This window comes from Vipera ursinii (genome assembly GCF_947247035.1).
Source record: "Vipera ursinii genome assembly, chromosome: 1".
Lineage (NCBI taxonomy): Eukaryota > Metazoa > Chordata > Lepidosauria > Squamata > Viperidae > Vipera > Vipera ursinii.
In genome coordinates this window covers 229,262,606-229,280,323 of record NC_139512.1, presented here as the reverse complement: position 1 = coordinate 229,280,323, position 17,718 = coordinate 229,262,606, and the positions used below count along the sequence as shown (strand labels likewise).

The window sequence follows — 17,718 nt, the reverse complement described above, 5'->3', positions numbered from 1 at the left end:
CAGAATTGCTGGCAAGAAGGTTTATTTATTTGTTTATTTCATTCATTTGTTCACTAAACAAACTAACATCTACTACAAGGAACTATAAGATTGATGAACAAGAATAAAAAATACAAAATAATTGAAACAAAACTCCAGAAGTAACTGAGTGATTGGCACAGTGTGTTGTGGGAACAAACACTGTAAAACTAACATGTTAACTATTCTTTCGTTATCTGAAAGTGGGTAATTTCTAGCTCCTCTTTACCATACTTAATTGGTTGATCACACACTTCACTAAGGTATGGTGTTCTCTTTCAAGTAAAGATGTGAGCCAGAATAAACTCAAATAAAATGGGAATAATCAAATTACTTTATTTCTCATGTGTCCAATTTCAATAACTCACGGTTACAGCAACGGTCCATCCGGAATGCAAGGTTGTTATTTGAACCCATCTCATTAGGTAACAAAATGATGAACTTTCCATCCTGTGCAGTTCCATGTTGCAATTGGAGCGTGATATCCCCAGCCACGCCAGGGTTCATCCAGAGAGATAGTACAAAGACAAAGGCAGGAAGTCCTGCCATAAACTATGAAAGCTCTACCCACTTAACTAGAAAGCATAGTATTCACGATAAAGCTAGACTACAATTCCCATAAGGCATCTGTTGAGGAAATAATGTTTAACCCTGTAAATGCTACATGTTCTTACATACAATGCTGCTAAGATGCTGTATTAACCCTATAAATGCTGAATACACTAACATAGTTCTTAATTCCTAAACTAGATATAAAATGGAGCAGCTGAATATATACTGGTCCAGCACATACGGTTTAAAGGAAATAAACCACAATTGACTGATTGACACAATATTCTGAATTAGCTTACAAAGCAGAACAGATGTGTTCAACCATTTAAACTACAAGCACCCACTCAACCAATTTTGGCTTAATGCAGTAAGTGGATTTCTAGTCATAAAATGTTTGGAGGATAAGTTAAGCCATACTAATTAGTCCATTGCTTGAGATTTCTTAACCACAGACCATGGCACAGACATGTCATCTGAAAAGCATGGTTTCAATTTCCAGTTACTTTCCACTGTCAAAGAGATTTAAATGGTTGTGCAATAAAAATGCATATTAAGCATACCATGGAGATATTGAGGGTTTGGTTCCAGACTATTGCAATACAGGAGGGGTCTTCAAACTCAGCCCTTTTATGACTCATGGATTTCAACTCCCAGAATTTCTCAGTCAGGCATGCTGGCTAAGGAATTCTGGGAGCTGAAATCCATGAGTTATAAAAGGGTTAAGTTTGAAGACCCCTGCAATAAAGCAAATAATGCAATAAAGTGAGTCACACATTTTTGGGGTTTCCAGTGCATATAGAAGATATATTTACACTCTATTGGTAGTCTACCATAATGGACATTGCCTATTATGATCATAAGTTGTAATGCTCATAAAATAGTCACATGACCAACTTGATTTTATGACTTAAAAATATTAATTTTTAAGAATTATAATCTTTAGACCTTAGTAAACAACATGTTGTCTGAGTTCATATATTTAACACTTAACTTCAATATAAATCTATTGAGTACTGCACAATCCAGTATTTTTTCCTGATCCTCCTTTCTTCCCCATATGTTTCCATTTTCTCCTCATTACACAATTAGAATTCTTGGTACTATTGATGTATACAAAGTTAGATATAAACATCTTCATCATATTTTCTAGCATTATACAAATAATAATATCAAATAATAAATCAATATCCTCTTTTTCGTGCTCTTGTTAAAGTTTGATTTCCCATCAAAATTTAAAGTATCTTTGTCAGATGATTTTTTCAATATTAATTACATTTATATAGCTAAAAGTTTTATTCATACCAATCCTCCTCTTATTCTCATATTTCCCATATCAGAAGAAAAGTGCTATTTTAATTCTAAATCATATCTTTCATTATAAAAGTCTAACTATATCTAAGGATCATCCATTCTTTTAATCATATTCAAACAAGTATTTAAACATATGATGTCCCTCTAATAGGTCAAATCTTCTATTTTTTAAATCTAACTCTCGCTTTCTTTCTTTGCCAAGCAGCTTTCCAAGCCAAGGCAATTAAGTCAGCCAGGAATTTTCTATTTTTATGAAAGTTGTTTGGCATAAGGAAGACAATTTAAGTGGAGTATATTTTATTTATTTATTTTGGGGGGGAGGGGGAAATTCCACCCATTGAAGTTCCTTAAGCATCTGCCACCTTCCTTCTCCCTCAATTTCTCCCCTCATCTTTTGTCTCCCAAATTGTAACATTTCCCCTGACAGCTCTATGTTCCATTCCCCAAAATCTTCTTCCTTGTCATCAGGTGCATCATGTAGACTTAAAGGGTAAAGGGTCTTTTGCATTTTCATTGTTATGGGTAAGTATTGCAATATTTTATTTGTGTATGGTAATTTATATTTTCCTTCTTTCATCTCTTCCATCTCTGGGTCCATTTCCTTTGCTTCATCATCTGATCTCTGGTTTATTTGTTCATATTTTGTAGTAGTTGTCTGGGAACTTTCTAGTTGTAGGTTTATTTCTAGATTTGCTCATTTATATTACCTAAATTATTTTTAGTCTCATTATGGTTTCTTTTTATGTCCTCTTTATTTGCAACAATTGTTTGGTGAATTACTTGTAGCATAGAGTATATTTCCTTCTGAAAGGTGTTTGCTCTTTCTTGAGGCATCATTCCTGGAGATCCGCTAATATCACCAGTCTCAATAAGAATAGAATAAAGTTTCCTCTAGCTTTCTGGTCTTTCTTTATATGTAGCCTTTATAATCCAATAGATTCCAAAATACAGGGCCAGTCCCAAAAGCAATATTTTATAGTGATCCTTTGTCTCAGGCATCCACAAAGTGTCAGTCAGGCAAAGTTATAATCCACAATGTTCATCGTGTTCAACCTCCCTGAAAACAGCCCAAAAGTTTCTCCCAGCCAGACGTATTCAAAAGTCAAATTTTTCTTTCTCTCCCACTAGCTCTTGAGATTAAAGGTCCAAGCTTAGTAGGTCTTTATAGTCCAAAAAGGTCAGGGTGATAAGTATGCCAAAATATTTTCCTTTATTGCCAGCTGTTCTTCCTTAAGCTAGGAGTCACCAACCAGCCAAGAAGCTATAGTGCTGTACTCAAATCCACCACTAGATGTCATTCAAAATCCATTTTCTACTCTTAAGACAAAGGATTGATTTCTTATATTTCACCTCAATTTTTTTTCTAAAGAGAGAATCTTAACAATTATCTCAGTTCTCAAATTTCAAAACTGTAGATTTGTTACTTCCACTTCAATATTGTGTATTTCTGTCCCCCACAGAAATTAAAACGCCGCTTCTATTCACATTTGGAGGTTTTTAGCTTTCCCAAGAAATTCAGTTCTAAAATAATAAAGAAAGGATCAATATTCTCACCCTGTTCCAAACAGTTTACTGGTGCTTTTCTTCTTCTGTTGTCTTCTTCTGTTGTCAGCAGCTAATGGCTGGCCATAATGTAGCTAGTCTTTCTCCTGCTGGTTTTGAGGGCTTTTCTTATATCAAATGGAAAGACCACTGTCTTTCTGTGATTGATGAGACACCCCTCTTTATTCATCACTACTTCAGGGTGACTTTAGGCCCTTTTCAGGGCCCCCAGCAGGGCGAAATTGGGTGTGGAAGACAGAGCCCTGCCATCCTGCATCTGTCTTACCGTGATGCAAAACCAGAAGTCCTCAATTTTATGACTTTTTGTGGCAGTTAAACAAACAGCAGTTTTTATGTGAATGTGTTGTGAAGCACATTTTTGCCGACATCCTGAAATGCCAGTTTTCAGCAAAACCATTGTAAAATATGGTCACACAAGCACATGATGCTGCAATAACCCATAAATGTAGTCCAGCTGCCAAGGACCCAAAGTGTGATTGTGGGACCAGAAGAGAGGGGTGAACCTTTAGAAATTCAGATCCAGGTTGTAAATCTCTTTTTTTGGGTCACTTGTTAACTTTGAACTGTGACTACCTATACGGTGGTCTATTATGCATGCAATAGTATTTTGTCTAAAAAAAAAACCCAATGTATATCTTAATTAAAAATACTTTATTGTTAAAATGCTAAGTATCATCTGAGCCTCCAGTGAATCATAATCTTTTTGCGGAGGGTCTTGTAAAAAAAAATCTGCAAAGCATAATAAAACCAGATATGCCTGTGAATATTGATTTCTTTCTACTGTAATTCCACCCACTTATTCCATTTATTAGTCGATCTAGTTTCATCAAATAAAACATAACAGAGGTGGTGTGATGAACAGTTAAGAACAGTATTTTGGTGCACAATGCTTTTTTAAAATTGGCCTGGCAGGCCCAAAATTCAGTTATTTTGGTTCTTTGTAGATAGATGTTCAAATGCTGCAGTTACTGCTTGGTATGGTTATACGATAGGATTATGCTGCTCATTGCTAGACATTTGTCAAATGTGCTTGTTGGTTTGTATCTCAAAATATCTAATATATTGATTATTAGTGGATCATAATATATTTATGAATTGTTAAAATACATGCAACTTCTCATCTTTAGAAAAATCTGGGGCAGTTGAGCTAAGTAATCAATAATCTCTATATAAAAAACTGTTACATGTGTACTCAAACCACTCAAGTTTCTTTCTCCTCATACCTTCATGGTCCTGAATTGTTTTATTTGCCACTCGTTATCAACTCAAAGATTTTTTTCATAAATATTACTGCACTGTAAATCTTTTTTCTGGTGTTCTATGCGCATTGTGTGTGAGACAGAAATGATATTGCATTGCATTGTGACAAAGTACTGAATGAAGAGTAGTTTCACCTTGAAGCTATGGGAATCTTAGGAACAATCTAAGCATAACCTGTGTTTTTACAGTGTCTGTAATATACTGCAGTGTTTAAAAAGACTGCATTTGTGACATCATGCAATACACTTTCATGTATGTAAAACTAAGCTATGAGTCCTAATATAAATTATCCATGTAAGATTAGATAAAAAAGACGAACTGTAGGAAAAAAAACCCTAGCTAATTAGCCATGCACTTCTATTCATGTCTTTCCTGCAGATTCAATGTATACTTCTTGACTGGAATTGCACAACATATTGAATCAAAATTAGGCAATCATGTTTTAATGTAACATATTGTGGAAATGCAACCTAGTTTATAGCTTATCATACAGCACAGTCCAAAGTCAAAAAATGGGATAAACCATGGGTAATTTAAATGGATACTGCATGTCATGCCAACCATAGGATTTATGTTCAGATAAGAAGAAAAAACCTTGAATACACTTGTGAGGTAGTGCACCCCATTAAACACAGTGCAGTAGCATTTTTTAAAAATATATAAAGCACATGCAGAATTTCATGGTACAATTACAAATCAATGAAGAAGCTCCACTCCACAATATGCAACCAATTTCTAAGTTAACATCAGGTTGCAATATAGCATTAGGCAGCAAAATACTATTTTATCATGACAGCTAAGTATTTAAAAATGCTAAGATTGATCTAGCATTTTAATCCACACATATTTAGTTTCCTTATTAACTAATATTCCAGTTGGCATGTTTGCATTGGACCAATCTGATAAAAATACATAAATTTAGGATTACATTTTGGTTCATGCAATATTTATAAAATATTTTCCTATTTACATATTGCTCTAGACACCAAAAACTATTTCAGTATTGTTTTCTTGGCAAAAAAACAGAAAATGTGCAATTTTTAAAAAGTATGTACTTGGATTCATAAAATATGGTAAGCCATAATTTGCTTGTTCATAGTTTACTATAACTGAAGAGTCTCTTGTTGCGAGTGAAGAAGGAGAGTGCAAAAGTTGGGTTGAAACTAAACATTAAGAAAACCAAGATCATGGCATCCGGCCCTCTCAATTCCTGGCAAATAGATGGGGAAGAATTGGAGGTAGTGACAGATTTTATTTTCCTGGGCTCCAAGATCACTGCAGATGGGGACTGTAGCCAAGAAATTAAAAGACGCTTGCTCCTTGGGAGGAAAGCCATGGCAAATCTAGACAGCACACTAAAAAGCAGAGACATCACCGTGTCAACAAAAGTGTGTATAGTCAAGGCTATGGTCTTCCCAGTTGCAATGTATGGCAGTGAAAGTTGGACCATAAAAAAGGCTGAGCGCCAAAGAATTGAGGCCTTTGAACTGTGGTGCTGGAGAAGACTCCTGCGAGTCCCTTGGACTGCAAGGTGATCAAACCGGTCAGTCCTAGAGGAGATCAACCCTGACTGCTCTTTAGAAGGCCAGATCCTGAAGCTAAAACATACTTTGGCGACCTAATGAGAAGGAAGGACTCACTGGAGAAGAGCCTAATGCTGGGAAAGACTGAGGGCAAGAGAAGAAGGGGATGACAGAGAATGAGGTGGCTGGATGGAGTCACTGAAGCAGTAGGCGTGAGCTTAAATGGACTCCAGAAGATGGTAGAGGACAGGAAAGCCTGGAGAAACATTGTCCATAGGGTCGTGATGGGTCGGACACGACTTCGCAACTAACGACAAGAGTTTACTATAAACCAAGCTGCAGTTTACTCAGTAGAATAGCAACAAGGCTTACTGAGTTGTGTGAACCAAACCAGGAAATTATCAGTAAACTACAGTAAAACCTTCTCTTACATATTTTATTATAAGTGAACTATTCAATTTCCATACATCTGTTGTGGCTATCATTGAAAAAAATGGAGCAAGTTCTTTTGGAAAAATATTAGGAAATCTTAAAAAGTTTAGTATTACATGTTAACAGATAGGAAATTAGCTATTTTTACTACTGAGAGCATGTATTCGCCTAAATATCCATAATATCAATTCTGCAATATTCTCTATGTGTTCTTTTTGGGTATCCCAAGAGTTTCTTTTTGAACTAAAACATATTTTATAAATAAAAAAAATATTACAATAACAATTTAATTGCAAAATTGAAGGCAAAAGAAATACAGATTTATTTTTTTTACAGAACATATTATCCTTGCGCTGTACCATTAAGTACCAGTGATAACCAGGTCTCTGTAATGACATATCTGGGGATCAAATACTATAGCAATCAGTATCAAGAGAGGAATAACTTTGATGAATAACCCTAACCCTCAGTAATCAAACTCAACACTGCAGTGTTTGCAAGCTTAGGGTCGGGGATTTCGTCAGGATTTACTGCTCAATAAATCAGAATTAAAGGGATGCAGTGGCTCGGGTTAGGACAGTGAGCTTGTCGATCAGAAGGTCAGCAGTTTGGTGGGTCGAATCCCGAGTGCTGCATAGCAGAGCGCCCAGCTTCTGCCAACCTAGCAGTTCGAAAGCACGTAAAAATGCAAGTAGAAAAATAGGGACCACTATGGTGGGAAGGTAACAGCATTCAGTGCGCCTTTGGCGTCTAGTCATGCTGGCCACGTGACCACGGAAACGTCCTCGGACAAGCTTCGACGTCCTCTTCGGCTTTGAAACGGAGATGAGCACCAGCCCCTACAGTCGGAAACGACTAGCACGCGTGTGCGGGGGAACCTTTACCTTCTTTAAATCAGAATTAAACAGGTAGCATCTTTTCTAACTAACACCTTATTAAAGTCACGAGCTGGAAAAACCGCGACCGGATTTCTTCCGATTTTTTTTTTTTTTTTTGGCCACCACAATTTCACACGGGTTTCTCCCTGCAGCGCCTGCCGAATCAAAATACGTCCTGTTTTCGAACAGTTGTAACCTACAAACGGGATGAAGGGTAGAGATGCTGTAGTAGTTTAACAGCACAACCCTTCTTTGGCTTTTGCATTCAGAAGCCGTCGAGTTCAGCGGGCTGCCCTTGAGGAGGCGGGCAGTTACTGTTCAAACGGACTCGCTTCCCAGCTGCTGCATTGGTCTGACGCCTCTCTCTCGGCAGTTGGGTTTGCACCCCGGCGAGCGAGCGCGCGCCTCGGCGAGGGCAAGAAAGCGCGCGAAACACGCGATTTCTGGACTGACTGAGGGGACCGAAACGGGGGCGCGGGGCTAAAGTCTTCTCCTCTTCCTCTCGTCCTTTCGGGGGGGGGGGTGTCTGGCTTTCAAAAGCGCAAGATCTACACGGGGAAAACTTCCCCTCTGCGGTCCTCGCTCTCTCGGTCCCCAGTCTGCTGGTCGCGGAGAGATGATGGTGTCGTCTTCCCCTCGGGATCGAGCGATGATCTTTCGTTTTCTCTCAGGCTGCCACCAGCCGGGGAAAAGAAAAAAAAAAACACCTCACTTACTGCTATACCTTAAAGCAGCGTTTCCCAACCTTAGGAACTTGAAGATGCGTGGACTTCAACTCTCAGAATTCCCCAGCCAGCTGGCTGGGGAATTCTGGGAGTTGAAGTCCACGCATCTTCAAGTTCCTAAGGTTGGGAAACGCTGCCTTAAAGCAGCCATTTTTCGTTCTGCAGTAGCAAGCAGCCCGTGATGTCATCCACCAGCCCATCCCACCAACCGAGCAGCCCCCTCCCCTCACCCCAAGCACAGTCATCAGCAGAGGCAGCAAACTTTGGGATCCACCCGCCTTCCCCCCTTCCCTCCTCCCGGTCTCCGTCCCGTCCCCCCCTGTGGAAAGCGCTTTCCTGAGGGGGGGGGACGGCGTCTGCGGGCGCCGCGGCCGTTTCCTCCCTTTCGGCATCGTCGCTGCTCCGAGGTTTTGCGGGGATGCAAGAGCTCAAGGCGCGCGGCAGAAGCGCCAGGCTGTTGCCGCCGCTGCAGCAGCGGCAGCGGCAGCAGCAACTCTGCTGGGGTGCCCTCTCCCTGTCTCCAGGCGGGATTGCAGCTTGGATGCTGCTGCTGCTGCCGCTGATCCCTCAACCTTTGCTTCCTCTGGATCTCTCCTCTTCCCCTTTTACGCGCGCTAAAAAGAAAAAAAAAAGGGGGTCCAGATTCCCCCTCCTGCGCTCCTGCCGCCTGCTTGTCTGCTGAGTCACGGCCTGAAGGGCTCGCTCTCGCTCCCGAGGAAATCGCTAGCACGTCTTAGAGCGGTGCTGCTGCAGCCATTCGGAGCCCTCATTCCCGGGCCGCAAAGCTCACGCTCCTCCTTCCCGGCCGTCTGAAGAGGCAAGCTTGCCCTTCGCTGCGTGTTTTTTTTTTCCCTCCTCAACCCTCCGTGGCTGCCCTTCGGGGCTGATTCCTCAGCGTTCCTTCGGGGGCTTCCTGCCTCCCCCACCTCCCCCCCCGGGCCAGCAATTTTTTTTATTTTAAAAAAAAAGATCTTCCCCGGATTTCTTCCACCCGAATACACACACACACACACACACACACACACACAACACACACACGCGTAAGGCGCAGATCCGCTTGAAACCATGATCGCGGCTGCCTTTTTGGTCTTGCTGAGACCCTACAGCATCCAGTGTGCCCTCTTCTTGCTGCTCCTGCTGGTGGGCACCATCGCCACGATTTTGTTCTTCTGCTCCTGGCACCGTAAGGTCCAGAAAGGGAGGCATCCCATCAAATCCGTCTTTGCGGGGCGCTCAAGGAGCCGAGGTAAAAGAGACGCAGTGCTGGCTTGCTCACCTGGGCCGAGGGGGAAGGGGTGAGGGGGGGGTCCCGCCGCTTATACCGGGGTGTGTGGGGGGGGGCGGGGGTGGGAGGGATGTCGAAGGGAATCCCCCCGGCGTCCGCCCAGGGTCAGAAGGATGGGTTTCGACCAGCCAATCCCACCAACCGAGCAGCCCCCTCCCCTCACCCCAAGCAGGGCTCACCTCGGGGGGGGGGTGTCTCTCCAAATATTTGGGAAAGGGACTGTGGAGAAGAGCGGAGATTGCGGCAGCCTCATCTCCACCCCAACCTCAATTTTTAAATGCCAGTCTGATGGTTGGGAACACCCTTCCCCCCCCTCCAAGCAGTCAAGCAAACTGTTAACTTTCCCGTCAACTTCGAGGAGAGGAAACACGTAGATATATATACATATACACACGTTCGCTTTGGGGGTCAGCTCTGCGTCGAGAAGACCCCGCGCTTTCACGTTAGCTGTGGGAGATGGTAGAAGTTGATAGGAAATAATTTAAAAAAAAAAAAACAAACAACAACCCCGGCTAATTCTGTAGAATGGGGATGCTGTTGCTGCTGAAATGGAGACAGATACAGCCTGTCTTCCCCCTCCCTTCTCTCTCCTTTCTAGATGCTGTAATGAGAACACATCACTTTCGTTCCGAGGTAATTTATTTAGCGCGCAATCTCAAGGTTAGAAAAAAGTTTTCTTATTGAAATACTTCTGTATTAAAAATGCATGTTTTAAAACTACTGGCCACCATTTTTTTTTAAAAAAGAACGCATGGAAAATCATGACTGAATGTTTTAATAAGCTGCTTCAGTTAAGATTACATATCTAATTATCTGTATATACTCTTGTTAATTAAAGTGTTAAATCTTACTTTTATACTCCTGTAGACTGTTTTAATTTACAAGGCTATTAATAGACAGAGCAATTCATCTGAAACAAAAAGGGGTGATTAGATATTACCGTCGTTCAGCCTCTGATTGTTTTGTCTTTAGCCAATGAGCACCGTTTGGAAGGTAATTTGGGATTTTCATCAAGAAAGCCAGCATCTTTCTAAAATGAAGAACTCTGCAGGAATTGGGACAGTCACTCTTTCAGTTTTCACTTTTTTTACTATTCTAAAATAAGTACTTGTGAGCTTTCTATTAAAGTGAAAATCTCAGAAAATTGATTCCTTTCTCTATAGGAAGAGGGGAAAATACATTATATTCCACAAATTGACTTTAATGTTCAGGCATTATAAGGCTTTTCAATTTGAAATGAATATGAAAATTTTTGGCTTCCTGCAGTAGATTGAAGAAACAGAGCCCATCTAATCTTCACAGCTATTCAATGTTACTTGGTGCTTCTGACATTTAATACTTTTTTTATTGAACTTCTTTTTCTTAATCATGCTTTTATACATTAAGAAATCATTTTAAAGGAGTTTGTTGGGAATTCTATCCTAGAGGGAGATCTTTATAGAACTTGGCCTTTATTTCAGGTTAGCATTCAAGGACAGTTGCTTCTTTCTTAAAAATAATAGTAAAATCCCACTGGAAAATCAAAAGTCTAATCAAGGGGTTTTTTATTAAGTGATTGATCAACATCTACATAAGTTTGGAACTTGAGAGTCTTTATTAACATTCCCAATTCAGATACCAATAGCCAGTTAAACTAGAAAATATTGCTATTACCATGCCTTTATGAAGCCTAGTCTTACACATGGGTAAAAGTTTGCTCCTATATAAATAAATCCCATTTGTGGCATACTCTTAATTAGATTTACTCAAAAGTGAGATCTTCCCATTTTTATGGGATTTCACAAAATTGGAAGGGTGTCCAATGAATCATGTGGCAAATCCACATGATTGTTTCCTTATGGAGTGACAGAATCCCTATGGGGCCAGAATCCCCCAGTTAATGCATGGAGAACAAATTCTCTTCATGTTTGTAACAAAGAAGTATGTAAAAGATGAGTAACCCTGTTTCTTGGCATAGTGCCGCCCAACAAAATGGTGCTAAAATTTGGTGGCAAACTGAAATAACAGCAGGACAGTTTCACATGCCCTGTTCATTCCAGTCCTTAGCCATTGAAAATGTTGTTTAAAATGCAGTATATGTGTTCCTCCCCTTTCCAGGGTTACAAAAAAGAAGTTACTTGCCCCTCTCTGAAAGTAAGCAAGCTCCTTTGGAAGGAAGTAATTGGAGCCATACCTAAGGGATATCAAATTTCCCTTCAGTTGCCAGCCTAAAGGAAAATTAAATATCGAAAAAGTGACATTTGAACTGGCAACCGAACATGATAGCAAAGCTGTTTTTAGGTGATGGAGCTTGTGGTATTGTTAGCTCCATCAACCCCCTTCTTGCTTTTCCTTGCTTGTCAGGAAAAATATGTAACTGAATAAGGTTTCAAGTGTGTGATGTAGCTAAGAAATTGACAAAGTGGCAGTTGGTGATGTTGCTCACTCAGAACAGAAGCTATTTCCAAGTAGAGCTGCCTGGGATTTACAGTGTAGTTTTGTGGTTCTCAAATAGGGATGTACTTAGTCAATTCAAGATCTAGGAATGACAACTGAAACAGCAAATTACTGAGTTATCTTGATGTCTAGGAAGGTTTCTTCCCAAAACCTGCAAGTGGATCTTCAAACTTGCTACGCTAGCATGACTCTTATAAAAAGAAACGGTTGACGATTGAGCCCTGAGACCATAATGTAGCAAACAAATTCCATTGAGTTGTGAGCAACCAAGCCTTAGAAATTCTGCATTATCTAATTGCCACAAAGAGTTGAGTTATCAAAGGAAATAAATGCAGATGAGGTGAGATGGAATGTGGTGAAGAGGTAGGTCCCAAGGAAGGGAGTGGGGACCTTCTAGAAGAGTAAGAGGCAACTTAATCCAGAGATTATGTGTGTGTGAGAGAGGATGAAGGCAGTCCCTCCCCAATAGCTCACAGAATATATTGTAGATACAGATAGTAAGAATTTTCAGGCTGGCAAGATTTTGTCTATAGATGTGAAAGAGTAAACAACTTAGCTTGGAAGAATTGTCATTTTTAGTTTTGGCCTGATATGAGGACAGCTTCTCATTCTGCAGCTTCTCAGTCAGCTTTAGAAATATTCCTCAAGAATAAGATGCTAGAATGCAGTTCTCAATAATGCTGATGCCTGAGGAGGGGAGGGGCGGAGCCATGATCTTTCAGACATTTTACCTTGGAGTAAATGTCAGTGTACTTTATATTGTGAATTAATCAAGATTAAATTGAGCTGTTTGTATTTATTTTTATTAGAGCAGGACCTGCCTATCACTTCCTGCGTAGAAATGCAAGATAAAGTCTCTCCTATCATTTTCATATCAAGGGGGAGAGAAACTGATGTTGAATCTTAATTCCCACCCAGGTTGGCATTTAGGGAAAGCCAGCAAAACCCAATGTTTAAGAACTAAGAACATTTTGAGAAATTATCATTATTCCTCTCTTACCTCTTCAGTAATCTCCTTAAAATATACCGGCATAATGCATTTCATTAAATCATGAATTTACTACTAAGCTTTCACGTGTTTTTATTGAAAGTTCATCTGATTAATGTTTTCTTTGGCTCAACTTTATCAGCTTCTGATTTTGTGCTCTCACGTAAAAGTATCATGGTGTGAAGATAGTTGCGTGAGATGACAGCAGCTATTAATGCTAGGCTGAAGAAAAGAACTTAAAAAAATGTGTGTCATAGCCTTTGCATCAGCAGCCGCTTAATACTTAGTGCTGGAGCTGATCTATGTATTTAGTTTTATCTTGTAGATAAGATACTTATACACGAGTGGCACTAAAAATAGATCACTCAGAGAAACTAATACCAAAAAAAAATCCTAATCAGTGGTTTGGTAACTGAAATCTCAAATAGTCAACAGTATTAACTCAGTACATCTCCCTCTTCATTTCACAGGTAGTAATTCTCTACTGCATATAAAAAAATAAAAGTCGTCTTCAGTATGTGACACATTATTACAGTTAACCCACTTTCTGCTTTAGTGGACACGGCAAAATTCTACTTTGAATTATGTAGTTCAATATTTGATTTGTGGGAGGAAAAGGCAAGCAAAGAGAACAAGCCTCTGCTATTCAAACAATCATCTTCCAGTTCTTGAAGAGCTCATTCAGAGCTAAAATTCTTTTCCTTCACTAATATACACTTAAAGCAATTAAAGTTAGGAATTCTTTTAGGTTTTAAATAAGAAATTATTGTTACCTCCTTTCTAGAGGATCTTGACAGTGGAACCACCAATATAAAGTTCCTACTTTTTAATGTCAGTTGTCGATAATGTGTATTATCCAGGTTTTTTTCCTTGATGAAAGCCTTGACCTGGCATTTTTTTTTAATTCCTCCCCCCCCACAAGCTCTGTCTACTGGAATACTTTGTGATGTAACATCCTAGGGCTGGAAGGGAGAGGAGGTATAGTCTATAGAAATTATATTTCACTGACCAGACATTCTGTCCCATAGACTGCAGATTCAGGGTGTTTGCTGACGGCTGCGCTTGGGTGGCTGAGATTTATCTAGAAAAAGTGTTAAATGTACAATCCATTTCAGTCCACAAGAGTGTCTTTCCTAACTAGCTGAAGTGATTTTTGGCATGGCAGTAGACTATGATGGATTTACTGCCTTGGGAGGTTTTGATTTCCTTAAGAGATTGGCTCTGAATGGAGGATCCACCATTAAGATGATGGACCCCATCCTGGCTGGTATCTAGATCCATTGCTACCGGTATAACAGGTCATATTCTAGATTTGATGTTTTGTTTGTCTCATGCCGTTGAGCTGAAAGTGGAGTGAGTTTATATAATTCTTTGTAATAGTTGAAATAGTCGAACCCATGTGTGTGGTGGATCTAGATGCTGTTCTGATTATATTCCGGGAGAAGGGCGGTATAAAAATTTAATAAATAATAATTTCTCACCTCATCTGTCAATGATACTGTTAAACGTACACAGAGTTTTGGAATATTGATATGGCTCAAGCAGTTCACGATACGGTATATGGCATCTTGTCCAATAAAATACTGAAGGAGGAGAACACCAGGGGTTCATTATAACCTTCTGGTTGTATTGAGAAGATTTGGCTTTTATACTTTTTAATATATTTATTACCTTTTTAGCTCTGTTGTACACTGCCCACAGTCGCTTGCCTGTGACATGGGCAGCTATATAAATTGGTTTAATCAATAAGCAATCTTCATTCTTTGTAGAGAAAGTTAATTGGATTTGCCTTAATTTGGATTCCATAGGAAGGCAATAATAAGGAGATAATGTTAGCAATCACCACCTAGGTTCATATGAAATCTTTTCAGTTTCTAGAAGTCCAGGAGGTAAACAGGATGTATAGAGACTCAGCACATATGATTGCTCAATCCTTGACCTTCCTGGATGATTCAGTTGGGGGGGGGAGGATCAAAGGCTTTCTGAATATGGATGTGTCCCTGTGTGCTTAAAGGAGTAAGTTCTAAAACCTTTGTTGGAAAAAAAAAACTTTTCTTCACTTGGAAGCAAATCTAGTTATAGGCCACTGTCAAATATTTGGGAAAGGTGATTGGCAGAATTGTGGCTTGGTGGCTTTACAGGCACCTGGTGAAAGTGAAAGTGGGGGGTTGGGATCTATTTTAGTAAGGAGCTTTGTCTAGGTCAGGGGTAGGCAACCTCGGCTCTTTTATGACTCATGGACTTCAACTCCCAGAATTCCTGAGCCAGCTTGGCTGGCTCAGGAATTCTGGGAGTTGAAGTCCATGAGTCATAAAAGAGCCGAGGTTGCCTACCCCTGGTCTAGGTTATGGTATTGAAACAGCTTTGTTTGCTTTTTAAACATTCTATATCAGAGAGTGGGTGGGAAGAACATGATCCTGGTGGTCTTCTTAGTGGCTTTCAGTTTTATGGAGTGCTGGCCTGTTTGTACCCCAGGAAAATATGACTTTCAATCAGTCTTCTGCAGTGATTCTGATCGTTCCTGTTGAGACATGACCAGACACTAGTACAATGTGAGGGGTGCTTGGTGCTCTCTGAGCTTATTTGTTTTCTTGCAGACGTTTCATTACCCTAACTGGGTAACATCAGTGCTAGTCCTGATGATGTTACCTAGTTAGGGTAATGAAATGCTTGCAAGAAAAGAAGCAAGCTCAGAGAGCACCAACGACCTCACGTCTCAGCCCTGAGCTACAAATATTCTCCCTCATTGGTAGTACAGTGTAATTATTGCTTGACACTTAAGTTGTAGAGATGTAGACCAATGAAGGCTCTACAGCAGGGGTGTCAAACTCAATTTCATTGAGGGCCGCATCAGCATTGCGGTTGCCCTCAGGGGGCCGGGTGGGTATGGCCAGGGTGGGCATGGCCTACTGGGTGGGCGTGGCTAGAATGCATATGGCCTACTGGGTGGGCATGGCCAGCTCTACATCATTCGCATCAAGGGTGCCTATGGGGGCCTGGGCAGGAGTGGGACAGATCTGAGGGTCTCTGGCAGAAGGAGGGTCTCTGGGCCAGGGCCAAGGCAGTGGGGGCCATTCCTTCACTGTTTCCAGGATGGCTTTGCGGGCCACATGAAACCACTTTGCGGGCCGCATCCGGCCCCCGGGCCTTGTGTTTGACATGTCTGCTCTACAGCATTCTGCATTTATGTATGTATACAATTTATATAACTGCCCATCTCACATATGTGACATTGAGCGGTTCATGGAGCTAACCCCCCCCCCATGCAAAAATACAAGACATAAACACAGTCGTACAGCAAAAACTATAAAAAAAACACATGAAAACCAATAACTATTAAAGCCATAAACACACCATCTGCAAGAATACAGTTAACAAACACAGCCATTTTGCAGGTTCCGCTCCACCAGTACTGGATCCCCAGGTAAGAGGGCAAAGTCAAATCTTCAGGACTTTCCTAAAGATTAGAAGGGTAGATGTCAGTCTAAGTTTCAGGGAAATGATGTTCCAAAGGGCCTGTACCACTGCAGAAAAGACTGCACCCCTGTGTCCTGTCAGGTACCTTCCTGGATAGGTGGAACCAGGGCTTTTTTTCTCATAGAACGCTCAGAACGGAGTTCCGGCACCTTGTTTGGATGGAACCTTGTAGGGTAGGCGAGGCGGGTTGTATGACATGTGTGAGTTCCGGCACCTTTTTCTTTTACAAAAAAAGCACTGGGTGGAACCTTTAACATGCCTCTTCAGCCAACTGAAGGGATGGGTGGATGAAACTGGGAAGAGACGGTCTCTCAAATATCCAGTCTTGTTTCCTGTGCAATTTAACATCCATCTGAAACCATCAATACGCTAATGAAACAATTCCACATTGCTTCCTACCTCCTCAACTCCAAGGAAACAATCATTACTTTCGAATGTGCTCTAATCTTGATAACGGAACTGTTGAGGGTAGAACTAGCAAAATAATCCCAGATAAGGCAAATGTACTCTTGCTAAGAAAAAAAAAACTGGATTCTAGTTTTGATCCCATTGTTTGTTTTGTACTTTTGTATTTTCGACTGTTGAATGTTGCCTGGCACATTTATTGGAATAAACAGAAAGCGGAGAATATATTCAGTATTAAAGAAATAGTGAGATCTGTAGGAGCAACTATTTGATATAAATAAACAATAAAAAGCAAGGCATTATGAATGGGGAAATAATGTTGAAACATAGTTCTAGGCCATGCATACTTTGGCCTTGGCTGGCTAATGGGAGCTACAAGAATATGCAGTAATATTTTCCTTGAAGGATTCTTTTAATTGTAGCAACGACAGTTTTGCTTTGAATTGCCCATAAAAGAATTGTTGAAGATTGGCAGGGAGTGCTTGTTACTGAAGAAGTGCTTAGTGAAATACATTCAGTATTCTACTGCTTATTTTATTTTATTCCACCAGTTCGTAATTTGACAACCCATGCCATGATTTGTTACACACTTGGCTTAATCAAGAAGAATTAAAGATATCAAAGTTGTTGAATTATATTTAGGATGTGAATAGGGAACTCTTAACAGATTTATTAAAGTGCTCCCTTGTGTAGGCAACCATTCTCTTGTCAACAGACTGCAGGTAGTCCTTGACTTACGACTGTAATAAAGCCTGCCCGTTATGGTTGTAAGTTGTTATGGTAGTAAAGCAGGTCACCCATGTGATTATTTTTATGAACTTTTCTGCGGTGGTTGTAAAGCAAATCACCATGGTTGTTAAGTGAA

The 17,718-nt window shown here is 40.4% G+C and overlaps 1 protein-coding gene across 1 annotated transcript in view; it reads left to right on the top strand.

Moving 5' to 3' along the window:
* Positions 1-9,327: 9,327 nt before the first annotated feature.
* DST (dystonin) overlaps positions 9,328-17,718 on the top strand; it is a gene marked incomplete at its 5' end in the record, with an annotated part of 334,605 nt that continues 326,214 nt past the window's right edge. Inside the window, 2 exons of the mRNA XM_083349122.1 lie at positions 9,328-9,508; positions 10,146-10,180. Coding sequence (XP_083205248.1) covers positions 9,328-9,508; positions 10,146-10,180 — 216 coding nt within the window. The remainder of the gene's footprint in view (positions 9,509-10,145; positions 10,181-17,718) is intronic.